At 47.1% G+C, this 20,404-nt stretch overlaps 1 protein-coding gene across 2 annotated transcripts in view; it reads left to right on the top strand.

The window, feature by feature from the left end:
• The window catches only part of PDE3B (phosphodiesterase 3B), a 1,362,481-nt gene that overhangs the window by 1,013,448 nt on the left and 328,629 nt on the right, over positions 1–20,404 (top strand). For both annotated transcript variants that reach the window (XM_085648114.1, XM_085648115.1), the window contains exon 12: positions 375–488. In XM_085648114.1, coding sequence (XP_085504240.1) covers positions 375–488 — 114 coding nt within the window. The remainder of the gene's footprint in view (positions 1–374; positions 489–20,404) is intronic.

Below are 20,404 nucleotides of genomic sequence, written 5' to 3'. Positions count from 1 at the left end.
CGTTCATTGCTGAAATCTTAGCTGTCTGACTGGTAAGCGGTATCTTTCCACAACAATGACCAACAAAGTCATCAAAGATGATCTCTCCTGCCTTTTTAGCTGATCTGCACACCACCCCTGGTGATATGATTTATGTCATCATGGACGTTATTGAGGATGTGATTGTGCCATGTTCTTTAATCCGTAAAGCTAAGTTTATTGAAAGAAGGTAATTAAACACATTGGATTTAAAAAAATATATATATTAGTGATAACCTTACTGGGCTATTTTCATTTAAAAGCCAAGTACACGTTTACAGCTTTTGATATTGTATGTGGTAAGACGATTAATATTTATCCTATATTTTTTATTTCATGTACACTACCGATTTCAGATCATAATCGTATACATGCCACAGATGTCCTTCATGCAGTGTGGTACTTGACGACACGTCCAATTCCTGGATTTCAACAAATCCATAATGATCATTTAACTGGAAGTGACAATGGTACGTAATTTATGATTTTAACTTAAAGCTCTACTACCTAGTAAGATATGATGTAGTTTATATATTATGTTAAGCAATTTATAATCAGGAAAAACCTGTCTACTTGGAAACAAACTATTTTTACTTCTATGCACAGTTTCAGCTAAACATTTTAAACCGTCAAAGCGTGGATTGATTATTGTACACTCTTCATGCCTGGTTTATTTCTGCCTTTGATTAATGAGCAATTGCTGATCAGTTGTCTTCTTGGACCAGGAGAATAGTTTAAATATGTTTATTCTGCTCAGTAAGGATTGCATCATATGCCTGAGACAGCAAGTTAAAAGTTAAAGCAAATGAAATAGATTAAGCTAATATTTCTTTAGTTAATTAGAAGTTTAAATGTATCCACGTGAATGTAAAAATATTGTTTCATCCAATTATGTTCACACACGCTTCAAGTTCTTGATGCTTTTTGCACATTAATTTCCACACTGCTACTGTTGTGTCAAATAAGTTTGTTCTTAGTAAGTAACTTAGAAAATGATATTGTGGTTGCTTCTGTGATTTGTATGCCATAGTCAAGTTGCAATTGGGCTAGAAAATATATAACACACTATGGTGAGTACAGATGGAAATTTGGAACATATTGAAACTTTTAATTCACTGTTCTTCCACTTCTAGCAGAGGAACCTTTTTCACTTAGCATGCAAAGCGTGACTCAAGACACTAGACAAAGAATTGGATTTAACCCTTAAACTGCTGAGGTTTTTTGCGCCCCTGTGCTGATCTCTTGTTTTATGTTAGTGTAGTTTGTTTAAACCTTTATACTTTTTTTCTCTTTTCATAAAAGGTATGCCGGCTGGAGAAAATAGCTTAAATATGGCAACATTGTTTTGTTTTTTAAACAAGAAATGGGGAAAAATTGCTCTGCATGAAAGTATATATCTGATGGAGATGTCTAGCCACAGATTCCTTAACTTACAATATCCCCAGGCATCAGACTGGATCCGGAAAACTTTCTGCAGCAGCACCTCTGCGTGCTGGGGGAGGCGCTGCACGGCTCCGCCCTGACTTCGTCCACGGACGTGATGTCAACGGAGCCATATATGCCCCTCCCGGCGCTCTGACGTCCGTTTTCTCCTTTTCCACGTCCCAATGAGGATCCTGGAAAACCAGCAGTTCCTTGGCCTGGTTTTTAGGCCTTTTCAACACCTTCGGTGTCGCCGGAACAGTGTGCAATGCCTTTGGATTTGAAGGCTTGCAAAGCCTGTGCCCGTCAGATGTCTGGCACGGATCCGCATCTCATCTGGATTTGGTGCCTCGGCATGCACCACGACTCCAAAGAGTGCGACACCTGTCAGAGGATGAAGCCCAAATCCCTCAGAGAGCTCTGTATGAAACTGCTGGCTGCACGGCTGTCCGGTCCAGCACCTTCGCGTCGCCGCTCTCCCCCTCCGGATCGGTCTCAGTCCAGAGGTCATTCCCGCGAACGTCGTTCAAGGGCAGGTAAGCACAAGCGGCGAGCATGGAGGTCCACCTCCCATTCGCGTACTGCTGGCGCCCGCTCCTCTAGGCTTATTCTATTGCACTCCAGTCGTACTTTGGGTCCCCACCTCTCCTTGGAGCACCTTCGGGTCCCGAACAGGTGGAAGGCACTCGTGTCAGGTCCTCGCCGGCGGATTCTTCCTCTGCGCCGGCTGTGTGTATCGACTCCAGTTCCGGAGACGATACGACGCCAACGGGTCACGGCCCAGTGGGTCCTCCCAGTCGCCCGTCCAGCCCACCCAGTCTGTCTTAGCATAGCCCTTAGCGGCTTCCTGCGTCGACGTCTGAGGTGGCGCTGACCCCAACGCCCAGCTCGGCGCCCGGCTTGAGCAAACGGGCCCATTTTGCAGTGGGCTCAACGTCAGATGGCGTCCAGGTCGAGTCCCCTCTGGAGGTAGTCGACGTCCAGACGACTCCAACCCGGCGCCAATCGACACCGGTGCCACCGTCCAAGCTTTCTCACGAGGTTGCTGCTCCTCCCAACACCTCGGACGTCGCTGCGACCTCCACACGGTGTCGATCTACGCCAGTGCCGGCAACAACGCCTCCTTGTCAAGAGGTGGACGCTTCTCTGGATTCCCCGGATTGGGGGCCCATGGTGCAAGTGCCTTGTGTTGCCTGGCCTTCGGGTCAGTCTCCGGCTCCTCCACTTTTGTTGTCCAGTGGACGGCTTAGTCTTCAACCGTCTCCTACCGACGGCTTATTGTTGCCTAGCCGGATAGCGACTGAAGCTGGTGCTGCTTACGCACGTGCCATTCACAGGGCGGCTGCTATTCTTGGCTTTCAGCCTCCTGTGGTCCCCCTGCTGTCTGATCCCTTAATGGATCTGCTCCATATGGAGCCTATTGAGGTGGAGCCTTTGCTGCCATTTGGCAACTCTTCATTTGACATTTTGCGTGGCATGTGGGCAAGGCCCTCCTCTGGTGACCCTGTTGATCGGGCTTTTGTTTGTAGGCACCGTCCTGCTCTGGGTGATCCACTCTGCTTGTCCACTCACCCTACGGCTCAGGGACTCATTATTCAGGCGGCCTTTAACTTGCAGTCTTCATCCGCCTTGTCATTATTACCTCCCACTAGGGAGTCTAGGTGGCTGGACACGTGTGCTCGCCAACCTTTTGCCTTTACCAGTGCGGGTATCCGTGCATTGAATACTGGTTGTGTGTTTGCGCGTTCATCCTCGACCCTTTGGGACTTGGTCAAGAACCTTCTCCCTTCTATTCCAGAGGAGCTGCGGTCACAGTTGCTTTGGCTTCTGCATGATGGCAAGGGAATGGCGCACTTTTCGCTCCTTTCTTCCCTTGATGCCACTGACTCTGTGGGACGAGCTCTAGCTCGATCTGTGGCTTTGCGCCGCCATGCATGGCTGTGCGACAGTAGTTTCCCAGATAATGTTCGGGATGCCCTCCGAGATCTACAGTTTAATGGTGTGGACCTTTTTGATCCCCATGCGGATTCGTCAGTTTCCCGGCTCTTGTCCAGGTTGCCATAACTTTTGCACTGTTCTGTGCCTTATTTTCCTGCACCTCTATCACAAACGTATATAGAAGGTTCCTCGATGGCTGTTCAACATTCTCTGATTTGTTAGATTTCAGCCGTATGGCTGGTTTAATCTTCTGTTCAGTCCTCTGACTGTGTGTTTTGCCCAAGAGGATCCCCTTATTAGGGGTTGACACTTACCCTATGTGGGGTATATGATGGTGCTGGGTAACTGCCTTGCCTTAGTACGCTCCTATGGAGTATTCCTCGCGGACATCCTTCGGGGAGTCCTTCCCTGTCTTTTGTTCTGCGATCCTATTATTAGCATAGCCCTGTCGCACTTCGGGTGCCTTTGGTCCTGTTTGTCTGTAGTGCTTCTGTCCTTGCTTTTACGACTCACACCGTCTCCGCCGCTGTGTGGCAATGTTTAGTACTATTAGTACAAACTTGGGCACGCAGCCCTTATTGGGCTCGTCCTCCAAGGTACTAGCTTAGCATTTACATCTCTGCTGTATGTGGCCTCTTTTCTCACCACTTCTTCTGCTGCGTTTTTTTCCACATTGCCTGCTACCCCGCACAGGTGTTTCCACACTTCTGCTCGAATCAGACTGGAATTTTTCATGGAGCGTATTTCTTTGGAATACTTGCTTCTTGTGGTCCGGGGCACTTACCTTGATCCTGACTGTTACTACGGGCGTGCCTCTAGCTTGCAGGGGACCGCGGTTCTTCCCGGGCAAGGGGAGGATGTTGCTCTTTCCTTCATTCGGTGTCTGTGGTCACTGAACCGGTCTGCTTGTACCACCACCTCTATGTGGTGCTCGACTGCCTGGTCCCCCTTTTGGGCCGTTGCCCTCTTGTTGTCGGGCGCATCGGAGCTGCTCATGCTGCCCTGCAGGAGGCCTTTCCTTTCTTCGTGTGGTTCCAACATCCACACGATGTGCTTCGGTGCCTTCTGGTATGCTTCGATATCTTACAGTGTAGCTCCTACTTTGATGCTAGGCTGTGTGCCATTGGCCCTTTCGCCGGTTGTAAGAGACCGCCTATGTCTTGGCGTGTCTTCTATTTTAATACCGGCCTTCTGCCCATGGATTGGTCGCCTGCAGATGTCACGTGTCTAGCTGATGCAGCTTGAACAGTGCTTCTTCTGCTATTCTGCATACTGGGCTGGTATGCGCTTTCTGTCATACCGGTTGCAATCTCTCTGCGTTTTGCTTACAGGTTACACATTACATCTGGGGGATCTCTCAAACCATAGGTCCAGTTCCACTTCTGACAGTGTCCTCAGATTCCTTTTAACTCCAGCATATCTAGTATGCGTTTTCTTGTTCTGTACCAGCACTTGCTGGGCAGGAGTCGGCCTTTTGCCTCCGTTGCCCCTTGTATCATTCAGGTGCAGGTTCAACTGTGTTTTTTTCCGCTGTTTTGCCTGTTCGACCGGTAATCGCTTTTTGTTTTCTGTCGACACCTCGGATCACTCTGGCCCTAGGCTTCGTTCATCTTCCCTTTTCGAAGTTTTGAACTCTTGCTCCAGCACGCGTATTCTGGCTTTGGGCTTTCCCCCTCTCAACCCGTTATACACAAAAGGGGTTTTCATGCTGTACTTGTCGGCTTGTGGTACCTTTGCCTTCCATTGTTCTCTCCTCTCTTCTGAGCTTCATGGTCTAGGAGTTAGCTACGCTGACATCACTGTCCCCACTGTGCTTTGTCACATGATTGACGGCCAAGTTCTCTCTAGCAGCAGATTCCTTAACGCCCCGCCTGCCTCCCCGTTCTGCGTGGACCTTTTAAATTTGGGCTTTCTACGCTCGCCTCCCTCTGGGTGGCTTGATCCTTCTGCAGGGTGACTCTTTCACTTCACTCCCACACAGAATGCTTCATTCTGCTTTCATGGCTCTACTCCGCCCAATTTCGTAATTGGACGGTATGCTCATGTGTCATGTATCCTTTCCAACTCTGCGACCTGGGTTGTACAGTGTGGGTTCTATTTGTGTTGAGGATGAGTCTAGCGGAGGCGTTCTGAATGTTCTGCAGTTTCTTGAGGAGTTTGTGTGATGCCGGTGTAGAGTGGGGATCCACTTGAAGATCTTTCGGAGCAGGCATAATGTGTGGAAGTAGGATGATGAGATGGCGTTGATCTGGCGGTTCATGGTGAGCAAGGAGTCCAGGATGATGCAGAGGTTTCGTGCGTGGTCGGTGGGTGGGTGGGGGGTTCCAAGTGCTGCGGGCCACCAGGAGAAGTCCCAGGCGCAGAGGGTGGAGCCCATGATGAGGACTTGGGTCTTCTCTGAGTTGAGCTTGAGGAACTTGGTGGAAACAGCGGTTAAAGCCACGGACGGGAAGTGAACTAGAAAATCTATACTATTTTGAAAACAAGACAAATTTACAAATTTAGCAAGGAGTCGTTTGTGTAGATTGTTAATCATTTTCCCAAGAGACTAATTGTTGAAATAAAAACATAATGAAAATAAGTAGGGGAAAACTATGGCGATTTACAAAAATAACATATGCATCAGACGCTTATGATCGCAGGGATATATGGTGTGTGTCCAAACACACAAGATACAAAACACCAGCAACTGAGCTGCAGCTTATGAATTATTTTTCAATGTGTACCTACCATCCTGCACATCATATGGTGAAATCTAATGAATGAAAAATGGGTGCGAAAGAAACATATGTATTTTTGAGACATGCACAAAATGAGCTAAAGAACAGAGATTTATTCAACTGAAAATTTGGGTTTACCCATGCTATTGTGATTCAGAGGGCATTTTTCACATTGGCTATCATTTGGAATCCAAAAATAGAAAAATCTCCAATTGATAACACATGTTCAACTGTTCTGTTTCCCCAAACTTCTTCCGATAAGAACGGTACCCCATTTGTGTGGCTTGGCCTATCACTCGAGGCACAAGTGGCCCCAAAATGCAATGTGGGAACTTCAAATTTTCCCCATCAAGAATCAGCCGTGGCAATGTGGGTAGCTGCAGAAATTGAAGCCTGGGCTTGACCACCACCCAGAGAAAACTATCTAACCTAGACATAGCTCAGAAAAAGATACTCAGAGGACTCCCTGGTGGTTTGAACTGCATGGATCCCACAATATTTGCAGACTGGAAAACATGGCCAAGAGGATACAATATCCTCACATTTCTGAGGGGAAAGAGTCCCGGAACTTTTTGGGGATCCACAAAATCCTACCACTCAGGATTCCCATGCCGTGCTTTCACAGAGAATGAAGATGGTATGCAGCCACAAGCAAATCCAATGTGTCCTATGCACTGGAATAAGTAAAGACAGAGTGGCTCAAATCTATTTTGGGAACAAAAAGTTCTGGATTACAGTACTACTTTACAAATTAGGCGAAACTATTTGAAAAGCTATATAGCTAATCAATTAATGGGGCAGTGAAGGAATATATCCATGCACAATCATTTGGAGCAGACACTAACTTATGAACTAGCTGCTGCACTTCAGCCAGTTTCCCAGAACCTCACTTTTGTGTGGTACAAAGTGAAGCAAGTTGGAAAATACAGGTCAAGCCGAGATAGGCATTGTAATATTTAGTCTCTTGCATCTTTCCCTTGCTGAGTGCAAACTTTACATTGGTGATCTCAGCATTTCTTTTGCTCTGTTGTAGGAATGCGATTGGAAAAGTGCCAATCGTGCTGCCTTGAAACGTCCTCGTCAACAGGTTAAGTATAGGCTATTGCTTCTACAGCAGTAATACTTTCAATAATGACCAACTTAAAGTCAAGGAATTACATCAGTTTTCCCATGGTGGTCTGCTGATTGAGAACATAAGTATTATTGGTAAATGGATCAAGTGGGTAGTTACTATTGTGAGCTAGTTTTGACTTGTTTATAGTTGAAGAACTTTGTCATTTTTATTCAGTCCTCCAATGTATTTGTAATTAAGTATGCATGTGATCGTTGTGGACTTCAGCCAACTGGCGCAAAACCATGACTGGTGAAGTGCGCTCATCATGAAGTGTAGTGAGCACATACTTTCACTGTCTCGCAGCTGCACAGATTGTGCTTGGGAGGGGATATCGCAACTGCCATGGGCATGTTACTCACAATCACTGCAAAATGATTCCTGTGTGGTACTCCACTGACTGAACAAACAATTTCAGATTCTGCTCCATGACCCTCTTCCTCAGATGCTGTCTTGTGGGAGGGTATGGCAGAAAGGCCTGTGCACCAGTAATAAAATATCAAAATTGCAGCCAAATGTTCGCATACGGGAGAGGGGAGCAATAGCTCTCTTCCGAGGCCTAACCGGACCTACCAGGAAAGGAAAAATTTCAGAATTCAGTTATGTAAGGTTGAATTTGGTCCTAGAGGGCTTCAACCCCTTCTCTCCCAAAAAATCTCTGGTGCACCGTGATTCACGAGCAGCGATCTGTTTGAGTGGCACTCGTCAGGACCAGAATGTATAATGGGCTCTGTCTTTCTAAACTATGTGTAGATGTGACTGCTGGAATTGCTGAAGATGACAAATTGTCACAGTAGGCCCTTCCACCCTCGACCTCCCATGGAGTAAGTAGGATAGTGTCTTTGGATTATACTCTCACATTTTAGTACTGCACTACATGGGGAGTTTTTACCCTCACCCCCGGTCCTATACTGGTCGTTCCTTCATACACATAGTGTAGAAAGACAGAGCCCATTATACATTCTGGTCCTGACGAATGCTATGTACCCATCAGGGACGCAAAGCAGAAACATGTTGACCATTTCTAATACAGTGAAGGGATAATGGGTTCCCATATCACCGCCCAATTCTTTTAATACCATACATTTGCTCTTTAATTAAATTGCCTGTGGACAAATGTAATGGTTTTTAGATCAGTTCTCACCAAATCACGGGCCACCACTTAGCTTTAGAAGTGCATCCCTGTCTTCAGGTGTATTCCCGCCCTCTATCAAACAGAGTTTTTAGAGAGCGAGGACGGCCTATGATGAAGCATGACACCAGGTGGTGTGTGAGGCCAGTCCTTCACTTTTTGTGAGATGCCCCCATTGGACTTGGATCTCTAGAGACCCTGTAGGAATCCCAACTAGGGACAGCCCCATTTGTGTTTACAGGATCTATGAAGAACCATGCATGGCAGTACCACTCCATCATTTCAACACATGCTTCTTTACCGTAAACGTTTTATACCACGCATATGCCTTTACCACGAAAATGTAATTATTTTACAGGTAAGTATAAATTATTTACATGTATATAGTATACACCCTTTACATGTGTGTATTTATAAAGGATTTATATTTGCCTGTAAAATACTTGCATTCTCTTGGTAAACACATGCATGGTAAAAATTTACAGGCAAGTATAAGATATATATATATAATCTACTGGCGGTCGCCAGTAGATAGTTATAGTTAGGACCCTGTTTCCATAGGAAATCCGCAACATTCTATTTGGAATATCTTTGGCGCCGATCGACGAATCCTCGCGAAATTTTCAAAATAGGTCAGGCGCTACGCTCCGACCCTGACAGTCTCGGGGGGGATCCGTCAAGCGGGGGCTGAGAAAAAAGGGGGGTCCCAAAACGCGTTTTTCCCATGCATTTTTCCATAGGACCTTTAGACACAGCTACAGCCCGAACGGCTGAACAGAGTTACTTGAAATTTGGCAGAGAGGTAGTCCTCAGGTCAAGGAAGTGCCTTTTGTAGGTTTGTTGTAAATCTGTTCAGTAGATCCTGATAAAATAGCATTTAAATCAATATATATATCTGTGGCAGCTTACGGTGCGCTTACCGCGCGCTTACGGTAAGCTTACCGTACGCGTACGGTGCCGTGCGCGAGCGCGATTCTGATTGGCTGTTAGATCTAAGTAAACATTCGAATCGGTCGAAACCAGGAAGCGGCGGCCGCCATTTTCTCTCTCGCACTTTGAGTGGGGCAGCAAAAACAAAGGCAAAAAACATCTAAAGGGGCAGTGTTTTCAGTTCCAAACCACCTAGCATTGATGATGGTGTCCCCAAAGAACCCCCAAGGTCAAAAATTCAATTTTATTTTTTTTCGAAAAATCGCCGATTACGCTTACCGTACGTGTACGGTAAAAATTATAAAAAAAAAAAAAAGTATCCACACTATCCCCACCCCGTGCGCAAATGGTGCCCGAAGGTCACCATTTGAGCATGGCATATATTTCACAAATGAAAATATAAAAGATTACCTTTCACAACGAAGCGCATAATATGTCCTCCATGTGCGCACGGTGCGCGAAGCGCATCGTGCGTACATGGCCATCCCGCGGAACGTGGGCGTGACCTGCGTGCACGGCACTAACTGCGTAAAGTGGGCGCGCGGTGCGCGAAGCGCACCGCATGCTCACTGTGCGCGCACGGTGCGCGCACGGAACGAACTGCGTTAACTGGGCGCGCACGCCACGAATGGCGTAAAGTAACTTAGCATTTAAAAAACCGTACAAATTCACTGCAAAAACCATAGGTTTCACACATGTTATAGTTAGCTGGACATTTTACTGATAAAAAACCAATGAAATTCCCCCGTTATAGTTAGTGCAGGCAACTATAACTCACGCGACCGCAATCCTCTGCTGATGACATATGTGTCTTTATGAAAAAAAAATATTTGTAATATATGTATAGCTAAAATTTAATGGAAGAAGACATGGGCAAATAAGTGTCTAAATACAGTATTAGCATCAGCAGAGGATTGCGGTCGCGTGAGTTATAGTTGCCTGCACTAACTATAACGGGGGAATTTCATTGTTTTTTTATCAGTAAAATGTCCAGCTAACTATAACATGTGTGAAACCTATGGTTTTTTCAGTGAATATATTTGTATATATGTATGATATATTACCTACTGGCAGTCGCCAGTAGGTAGTTATAGTTAGGACCTATTTTCCATAGGAAATCCGCAACATTCTATTTGGAATAACGTTGGCGCCGATTGACGAATCTTCGCGAATATATATATATATATATATATATATATATATATATATATATATACACACACATCTATCACCTTAGTAACCCTTAACCCATCATAAACCCTAAAGGTACCCTTGCCACCCAAAAACCCACACTGCCCTAAAAATACCCTTGCCTTCCAAAACCCTAAAAAGACCCTTGCCACCCAAAACTCCAAACCCACCCTAAATGCTAAAAATTCATTAGCCACCCAAAGACCAACACCCCCACTAAACGCTAAAAATAACTTTGCTGCATTATACATATACATGTGTATGTATCTGTCTGTGTATATATGTATGTGTATACGTGTGTATATATGTGTGTAAGTGTGTGTGTGTGTATATATATATATATATATAGTGTGTATATATACGTGTGTGTGTGTGTATATATATATATATATATATATATATATATATATATACCTGCAAAATACTTAAATGTTCGTGGTAAAGGCATATTCATTGTAAAAATTTGTGGTAAAGGCATGCATGATAGACGCCTACGTTGTAAAGCCTGCGTTGCAAAGTCATGCATGGTTCCAACCGATTAGTAAATGCTGTTTGCCCCTCAGGTCAACCCTGAAAATACCCTTGCCACCAAAAAATCCACTCCCACCCTAAATGCTAAAATTACCCCTGCCACCCAAAAACCCATACCCTCCCTAAACCCTAAAAATACCTTTGCCACCCAAAAACCTGTACCCATCCTACAAACGCCCTTGCTGTAACATACATATTTTTGAAATTAATATGACTACCACAAGAATGTAAATATTTCACAGGTATCTCTTGTGTCAGAATTTTTTTTATTTATTTCACAAAATCAAAGTAGGAAGGTTTAACAATTCTCCTCCTTGATCTAGCGAAAGCTTCTTTGTTGTTGTCCACTATGATGACTTGAGAAGGAGCAATTCCGGTACTGACATTTGGTGCATCTGGCGAGACTCTTCTTTCCATAACATTCTCCTCTGAAGTATTAGATTGCTCACTAGTAAAATTCTCATTAACCATCTGCTTTCTTTCACTCCCCATAGCCTCATTTTATTTTGTTTTATTTATTTTATTCAACTGAACAGTGTGCACAAAAGAATTCTTACACGATGCATTAATGAAATTTTATCTGAAACTGTTACAAATATGTTCATTATCAGCAAGGCCACATCCCCTTTCCTTCCATTGACCAATGTAAAACAGTGTATGCCAGTGGTATCTTGTCTCATGTTTATGTGGTTGCGTCCTGAACCAGGGAACAGGCTCTGGTAGATTGAAGGAGTAATCTTTTAAAGTGTTATGGTCTCGGGCCCCTATGTCTGGGTCTCCTGTGAGGTATGCCTGGTGGACTATTGCGTATCACCTCCCTTATCCAACCCAAAGTGTCTTCTCCAGGGGTCCCAGATCTTGTGGAATTTTTTCCGGCTCCCTCTTCTACGATATGTGACCTGCTAGCCGTCATGTAAATATCAATTCCTCTCGTCCACTCCTGGATGGTCGGTTTGTCGGCCACTCCCAATCTCCTGGCAATGTCTCCTTTGGCCACCACCAACCCCAAAGAGGCAAAAATCAACCGTGTTCTAGTTATGTCCATCTCGCTTGGGATCCCCCGTATCACGAATTTGGGCTCCATCGGCAACGTTACCCCTAGGACCGTTCCCAATTGTCCAATCATCTGCTTCCAGTATGGTAGAAGTGTGGGACACGTCCAGATCATGTGGAAAAAATCACTTTTAGTGGTGGTGCACATCAGGCAAAGTGGTGACTCTGCCCTTCCCATCCTATGCAGCCTATCCCTGTCATAATACGTTCAGTGCAGTTTTTTTAGTTGAATGAGTCGAAGTCTTGCCTTTATGGCCACCTCTCTGGGGTGCATTAATGCTGCCTCCCAATCAATATCTTCCATGGACCCTGCGTCCTTCTCTCACCTTGCTCGGAGACCTAGCAACCCATCAGGGATATTGTTAGTAATGGTTTTATATGTTAAGGAGACCGCTTTAACAATCTGCTCCTCCTGCAGGAGATTGCCCTCCAGGGGTGCGTATTCCGGAAGTTGCTCACTGGGGATATTTTCCACCTACCACGCATGTCACAATTGTGCGTATTTAAGGAATTGGGAATCATTCATATTGTATTCTTGCTTGAATTTTGCCCATGGTTTAAGCTCCCCTTTTTCGACAATGTCCCCTATCATGGAGATCCCAAGAAGGTCCCAAGTCTCAAACCCTGTGAGTTTGTGTAATTCCCTAAACGAATTCGCCTCCCAGAGCAGTGTAGTCTGTTAGCCCTCTTCCATGCCGCCCTCTTCCATGCCAACAAGGTGACTTGAGTCGCAGGTAGAAGACATGAGTTGCACTTGCCCCCAATAGAGGTAATGTAGGTGTGTATGAGGCTGCATTCTCTCTCTCTCGAGACGGTATGTGAGGTGGTTTCTGTGTTTGTGTGTCCATTCGTTTATGGGAAGCCGGTGGGACGCCCAATAATAAGCCTCTGTCAGGGAGTGCAATCCCTCCATTGTAGGGGTTGTGCTGCAGTGTCTGAAGTGCAATTCTGGGATGCCCGTCCTGCCATATTAGTGATTTAACTTTGCTTGCTATTTCTGTGAAAATGGCCCCGGGTAGGGCATGGTACGAGTTCTAGAAGACATAAGAGTTGAGGCAGGGTGATCATTTTAAAGAGCCACTCGACCAAGTAGGGTGAGAAGATGATCTTTCCATCTCTCGGCCCTAAAGTTGCTCAGGATTACACCCAAATTCTCCAGTCTACTCACCTCTGCGTGGGGCATGACGAAAATACCCAGATATTTAAAGCCCCTCAGCACTACTCGCAGCTCCCCGGGTATAGAGCAGTCTAGTTGTGTTAGTCAGGCAGTACAGTGTATATTTATTCAAGTTAATTTTGTACCCAGAGTGTCGTCCGTAGTCTTAATCAAGTCAAAGGGCCGGTATGGTCGTTTTGGGGTGTGTGGTCTAGATCAGAATTTCACTGGCATACAGAGAAATGTTGTCCTCCTCTGTGTCCGTGGGTGTGATATGGAAGCCCTGAATCGAGGGGTGTATCCTAATGGCACAATCCAGTGACTCAAAAGTAAGCGCAAAGAGCAGAGGTGACAGGGGGCAGCCCTGTCTTGTCCCTTTCTCGATAGAGAATGGTGCGGAGCACTGACTATTGACACGCACTGCTGCCATCGGTTGTTTATATAGGAGTGCCACCCAGCTGCACAATTTCGGCCCTAGTCCAAATTTAGCCAGGGTAGCGTCGAGTAACTGCCATTTGACAGCGTTGAACGCTTTTTCTGCTTCCAATGATAAAAACACCATTGTTTTTTCAAAAGAAATCTTTTTATTGTAACAACAACTTTGCTGTTATGATGGCTTCTTTTTACATCACTATTATACAGTGAAGTGTCATTTCAGCAGTGCATGATGTTTGTTAATATACAGTATGACTTATTCCTCTTCACCCCGTCTCCACCCTTTCGGCTCATTCATCTGGACATTGACTCTCGCTCTTGCCTCGGTCGCTCAGTAGGTCTGCATATCATCCACTGATGTTCATTCCATTTCCCCCCAGATTTCTGTCCATGTATGTGGGCAGCCTCTACTCTTGTAGACTGCTCTCTCTCTGCAAGCATACATCAATCCATATGTGCCCTCCTTTCTTTGTGTTGTGGTCGATACCGCTGTTCACCTACGAGCAATATTGCATTTAGTTACCATCAATCCTAGCGCCACCCAGAAACGTTCCCTATCGGTTAGGTCCGACTCTACCCCCCATATATTCAGCAGACACCACCTTGGCGACTTAGTCACCCCCACATTCTACACTTCTCTCATATTTGTCAGTATTGCCTCCCAGTAATCTTGGAGCAATGGGCAACCCCATATCATGTGGAAGAATGTGCCATCCTGACCACACCCTTTGGAGCAAAGTGATGAAACCGCTTTCCCCATCTTCACCAGAGTGGTGCATGCAAAATAGGCTCTGTGTAAAATCTTTAGTTGCACCAACCTAAAACACAAGCGTATGGCCACCTCTTTAGGGTAGGCCATTGCCTTTAGCCATTCCTAATCCTCATGACAACCTAAATCTCCCCAGCAGTGGGTTCGGAGGACCAACCAGAGTTCCAGGACATTATTCATAATTTTATGAAACACTAGGGAGATTGCTTTCCTGTCTAAATAGTTGTCTAGCAACCTTTCTTCCAGCGGGGAGGACTCGGATCATTTGGTTACCGTTGATGGCACTGTCTTCAATGCGTTGTTGATCTGGAGATGCCTAAAGGTCTCTGTCTGCGCCATTTTATTTTTTTACTTTTTTTGCAGAGTAGAGAAAGCTCTTACAACTCCTCTCTCCCACAAATCACGGACCCTTGAAATTTCAATCAGTTCCCGCTGGTCAAACCCCTTCTGTTGCACCAACAGACCCAAACTCGCGGAGTCCCATAGTGGGGTCATTTGAGTAATCTTGCCAGCCCAGAGCTTTTTGTCGCCTCTTACCAGATCTCCAGTGTGGTTCATGTCGGCCGGCTCGCCGCCCCCCCCCCATAGATCGCTCTGAGGTAACCTCCGACTGCATGTTGTGATGGTCCATTCTGGATGCTGGATCATCCTGGGGTCTGTGTACCCAGTGATTGACCACTGTAAGTTGAGCAGCCCAGTAGTATCTTTGGAGGGAGTGAAGCGCCATACTTCCATCAAACCAACCTCAGGACAATTTTGTGAGATCCTTGATGCGCCTCCATCCCACAATAGCAGTCTCAATGATCTGTCTATTTGCTGAAAGTAAGGTGGAGGCACCACGTAGCGTGTATTATGAAGCACATATAGAAACCTGGGCAGAGCCATCATCTTCAAAAGCGTCGCTCTACCCAGGAGGGACAATGGTAGTGACCGCCAGTGTTGAATATCTTTCTGCAGACACTCTAGTGTGGGTTCTAAATTTCGTTCATAAAAAATCTTAGTATCCCTGGTAATGGATATTCCGAGATATCGGAACCCATGTGTGTCTGTCTGTATCTCGCGTCCTCTGTGGAGCCTTGGCGGGTCTCCTGCAAGTAGATATATCGCAGATTTCTCCCAATTGATGGTGTATCCTGAGTACTTGCGGACTAGATCGAATATTCTTGATTGGCTCCTGAGGCGGAAAGCCGGGAGCAGGGCCATCTTGTTTTTAAAAATTATTGTCACGGATTATTGTGTTTTACCAGGCACCTTCACTTACCTGTAATTCCTAGCTCGCTACAAACAGCGCTACGCGCTGCAACGATCCCCCTACTTCTCACGCCATTCTCGAGGGCGAGGCGAGACACGCCCCCTCGGCTGGCCACGCCCCCCCAACTTCCTACACCCGCCAGCATAAAGCATGTGTCTTGGCAGGAAGCGCAGCGGACGTGCGCAGCGGGCGCGACTTTTACGCGCCGAAGGCGCGCCTAAGGCAAGCCCGTCTGCGCCCGTCCGCGGCCGGACGGGGCTAGGGGCACGACTCCATGCCAAAACTACCTTTTACTCTACCAAGGACCTTATTGCCCTCCAGGGCCATTGGCCTCTCCCGGACCCCATCCGCAGGCGGATCTCCTCACTAGACCTTGCTCCTTCCTCCCCCATTGCACCCGATCCCCCGCAGCACGTCCCCCCGTTACCTCACCCCCCACCCCCTGACCCTCCCCCCCCCTCATCGGCACTGTCTGTCATCCTACTCAATACTCAATACCAGGTCAGCGGTCAAGCACCATCATGAGTTGTTTGTCTTACTGGATTCAGAAAAACCTGACATACTGCTCCTGACCGAAACCTGGTATTGCGATTCTTCCCTTCCTGTCCTCTTGGCCACACGACCCCCCTCCTATGTGGCCCTGCGGGCCGACCGACCGACAGGCAAGGCGGGTGGCGGGGTCGCCTTAATCGCTCGGTCGGAGCTGAATTTCCAACCACTCCCTTTTTCCCCTATTCCCCCTGCTGACTTCTTGGCAGTCCGCTCTCTTTCATTTTCCCCCCCCATCACTTGCCTCCTTATGTACCGCCCTCCTCAACCCTCGCCTTTATTTCTGCCGGCATTTCAAGACCTGCTAGCCAACCTGGTGGTCAACTACGCCTCGGTCTTGGTGCTAGGGGACTTCAATTACTGGCCCTCAGACCCTCATGAGTGCTCAGTCTCTAAAGAATTTACCGATTTCCTTTCATCCCTCAATTTCGTGTCACACATATCTGTCCCCACTCACTCCCATGGACACACTCTGGACCAGGTCTGGTCCCTTAACCTTCCTGTGGCCTCGGCTGCTGTCTCGCCGTGCCCATGGTCCGACCATTCCCTCATTTCCTTCCTCATTCTCCGAAACCTGACGCCCAAAACTCCGCATGCCAAAAACACCTGGGCGCGGAACTGGAATAGAGTGGACTATCCCTCCTTGACCTCCTCACTCCGCAACTCCTCTCCCATTCTCGCTGGTTTACCATCTGCCTCTCAAGCCAAGGCCATTAACACCTGGCTGGCTGAAGGCTGCGACTCAGTGGCGCCCTTACGCCGCATCTCCATCCGCCGACCTAAGGACTCCAATAGATGGTTCAATGACCACCTAAAAGATCTTAAACTGAGCGCCCGACGGGCGGAGAGGCAATGGAGGAAAAATTACAGTCCCTTATCAAAAACTCACTTCCTATCAGCACTAGCTAAATATAAAACAGCAATCCTGGATGCTAAAACTTCCTACTTCTCTTCAAAAATAATCTCTGCAGAAAACAAATCCAGGGAAATTTTCGGCATAGTGAATGACCTGGCATTCTCAGACCGCACCTCATCCCAAATCCCCCCTTCCCAGCCTCTCTGCGATCAACTCAATACCTATTTCGTAGAGAAAATTGCTACTATCAAGACCAACATCCCACCACCCTCCTCTGCCTTCATCGATCCCTCCCCTCCTCCCGTCTTATGCCTTTTTACCTCCATCCCTCTCCTCACTTATGATTCTCTTTTGGAGATACTCCCCAAAGTGAAGTCTGGGTCCCCTGCGGACGTCTGCCCGGCACGAGTCCTGCAGCAAATTTACTCCAGCTGCCCTGACCCCCCCATCGCCTTCCTCAACAGTTCCCTGGCACAGGGCGTTGTGCCTTCTGTGCTAAAGGCAGCTACAATAGTGCCCATTCTGAAAAAACCTGGCGCGGACCCCTCCATCTCGGCCAACTACCGCCCCATCTCCCTGCTACCCTTCCTGGGCAAGGTGATGGAACGCCATGTCACCGCGGCACTCAGCGCTCATGTTGAAGCAAACGGAGGACTGGCATCCCGCCAAGCCGGGTTCCGCCCCAGGCATTCAACCGAATCGGTCGTGGTTGCGGTCCTAGACAATCTCAGAAAGGGTATGGACGATAACAAACGCCAGGCACTGGTCCTCCTTGATCTTTCCGCCGCCTTTGACACGGTGGACCATACCATCCTACTTACCCGTGTCAGGGCGGCTGGTATCGGGGGATCAGCACTGATCTGGCTCTCCTCCTTTCTGAGGGACCGCACCCAGGCGGTTCGGCTAGGCGACTTCACGGCCACTCCTCTTCCTGTCACCTGTGGGGTTCCCCAGGGTTCCTCTCTTTCCCCTTTGCTTTTCAATCTCTATATCTTTCCTCTCATTTTCGCACTCCAGCAGCTGGAGGTCACCGTTTATAATTACGCGGACGACCTCCAGCTCATCTTTGATCTATCCCCCTCTTCTCTTTCTGTTTCCAACTTCCAGTCTACTATGACATTCATCAGGGACTGGATGAACCACAACCATCTTAAACTGAACCCGGATAAGACCGAGCTGGTTCTCACGGGTGGTTCATCCAGCCCCTGGAACTCTCTCTTTTGGCCCCCCTCTCTTGGTCCCTCTCCTACCCCCTCCACTTCGGTCAAAACACTCGGTGTGAAAATTAACAGCCAGCTCACTCTTCATTCACAAATTAGCTCCGTGGTATCCTCTTGTTTCCTCACTCTCCGCACTATCCGCACTATTTCCCGTTTCTTTTCCCCCCAGGCACTTAAGATCATCATGGCCGCATTAGTGATATCGCGATTGGACTACGCAAACGCTCTCTACCATGGTATCCCCGCATACAGCTTGCGTAGACTCCAGATTATTCAAAACCAGGCAGCCCGACTGGTATATGGCCTTCCTCGTTATCACCTCTCCACCCCCCTCCTCAGGGAGCTTCACTGGCTCCCTGTAAAAGAGCGCTCTCTTTTTAAGATCGGCTGTATGGCCTTCCAGGCCCGCCAGGGCACCGCCCCCGCTTTTATTTCCTCATTAATTCACCCGTATGTACCTGCAAGAGATCTTCGGTCTTCTTCCAAGTCCTTTCTTCAGACCCCTCGCTTCACACGTAAAAAGTGGGGCGGGGCCAGCTTTTCCACCTTGGCTCCTACCTTTTGGAACTCACTTCCCGACCACCTCCGTTCTGCCACTCAGTACCTCTCCTTCCGTAGAGACCTGAAGAAGTTTCTCTTCGACCAGGCCTTCCCTTCTTAAAACTCCCCTAAAACACCCCCACTACAAGGTGTACGCTGCGCTTTAGAAATATTTTAAATTAGAAATTAGAAATATATGCAGCGTTCTATGGAGCATAGTATTGGGGCTTGCAACGTGCAATATGTCAGCATGGAGGGAGATTCTGTCTTCCCATTCCAGGGTCCGACACAGTCCACAAATCATGGTATCACCACGTATCCATACCACCAGGGGCTCTAGCACCAGCACGAATAACAGCGGGAAAAGGGGGCATCCCTGCCTCGTTCCTCTATGCAGTGCAAAGACCATGGATATGGTCCTGTTTACCGAGACCTGTGCTAGTGGTTCTGAGTGTAGGAGTCTGATCCATGCTAGGAATCGTCGCTCAAAGCCCTGCTTTTGGAAAACTGCTCATAGAAATGACCATTCAACTGCGTCAATCGCCATAAGGGCATTTTGAGACACCACCACCACATCCACACGTATGCTTGCCGCCCTGCCTACGGCTCCATGTAGCTTTCTTAGATTGATTTTTGTTTCTGTATTTAGTAAGGAGATTGGTCTGTACGAGGTGCACCCATTTGTTACCTTTATGTATTACCACGAAGCTAGCTATTCTTTGATCTCTAGAGAGTATTCCTTTATCACAGCTCTCACTAATACAACTCAATTGGTAGGCCTTTCGGGCCTCTTGCCTACCCAGACATTAGATCCCAAATTGCTCGAATTATCTCTGCCTCCGTCAGCTCCTCCTGTTCGAGGAAGTCTTTGTCTTTGGGTCCAAGGCTGGGTACCTGGAGAGCTGCCAGCTACTCCTGAGCTGCTTCGATTGTACCTGTAAAGGCCGACGTTTACAGCCATTCATAGTGATCAGCAAAGGAATCCCTCTTGATGCTATTGTCCTCTTATCTATCCAAGCCAGGAGCTTGCCCACTCTGTCCCCAACCTCGTAGAGGTTGTTTTTGTGTTGCATGGTATCTGGTTCTCGCAGTCTTTTTGGCTACCTCCTTAAACTCCCAGCGTTTGAGTGTCAGGCGGTGTCTCATCTGTTCGCTGAGGTCAAACGAGTCTCCAATTCCTGGAGTTCGCACTCTATTGTGTCTAGCTGTGACCATTTCTCTTTTTTGTTTGGCCTGCTACTAATGAAATGCCTTGTACTCTAATTACTGTTTTGTACACTTCCCAGAGAGTACAGGTCGAATCAACCGTTCCTTCATTCTCAGATACAAAATGTTCAGTTGCCTCTTGGATTTTTGTCTTTATATGGGGCACTTTGAGATGCCAGGGATTAATCACACCCATGCATGTTTGGCTTGGTTTATTGAGCTCATAGAAGACACACACCGGAGAGTGGTCTGAAATACCTCGGGCGAGGTGGTGGGTCTCGCGAAAGCAAGGTAGCTGGTGAGCCAGGGTGAAAATATAATCCATACATGATAAACTGCCATGTACCCCCGATAGTTAAGTGTATTGCTGTGTCA

The sequence above is a fragment of the Triturus cristatus genome, chromosome 3_2 (assembly GCF_964204655.1).
Source record: "Triturus cristatus chromosome 3_2, aTriCri1.1, whole genome shotgun sequence".
NCBI classification, from domain to species: domain Eukaryota; kingdom Metazoa; phylum Chordata; class Amphibia; order Caudata; family Salamandridae; genus Triturus; species Triturus cristatus.
Note: the sequence above shows the minus strand (reverse complement) of the source record. Positions and strands in the feature narration are given on the sequence as shown.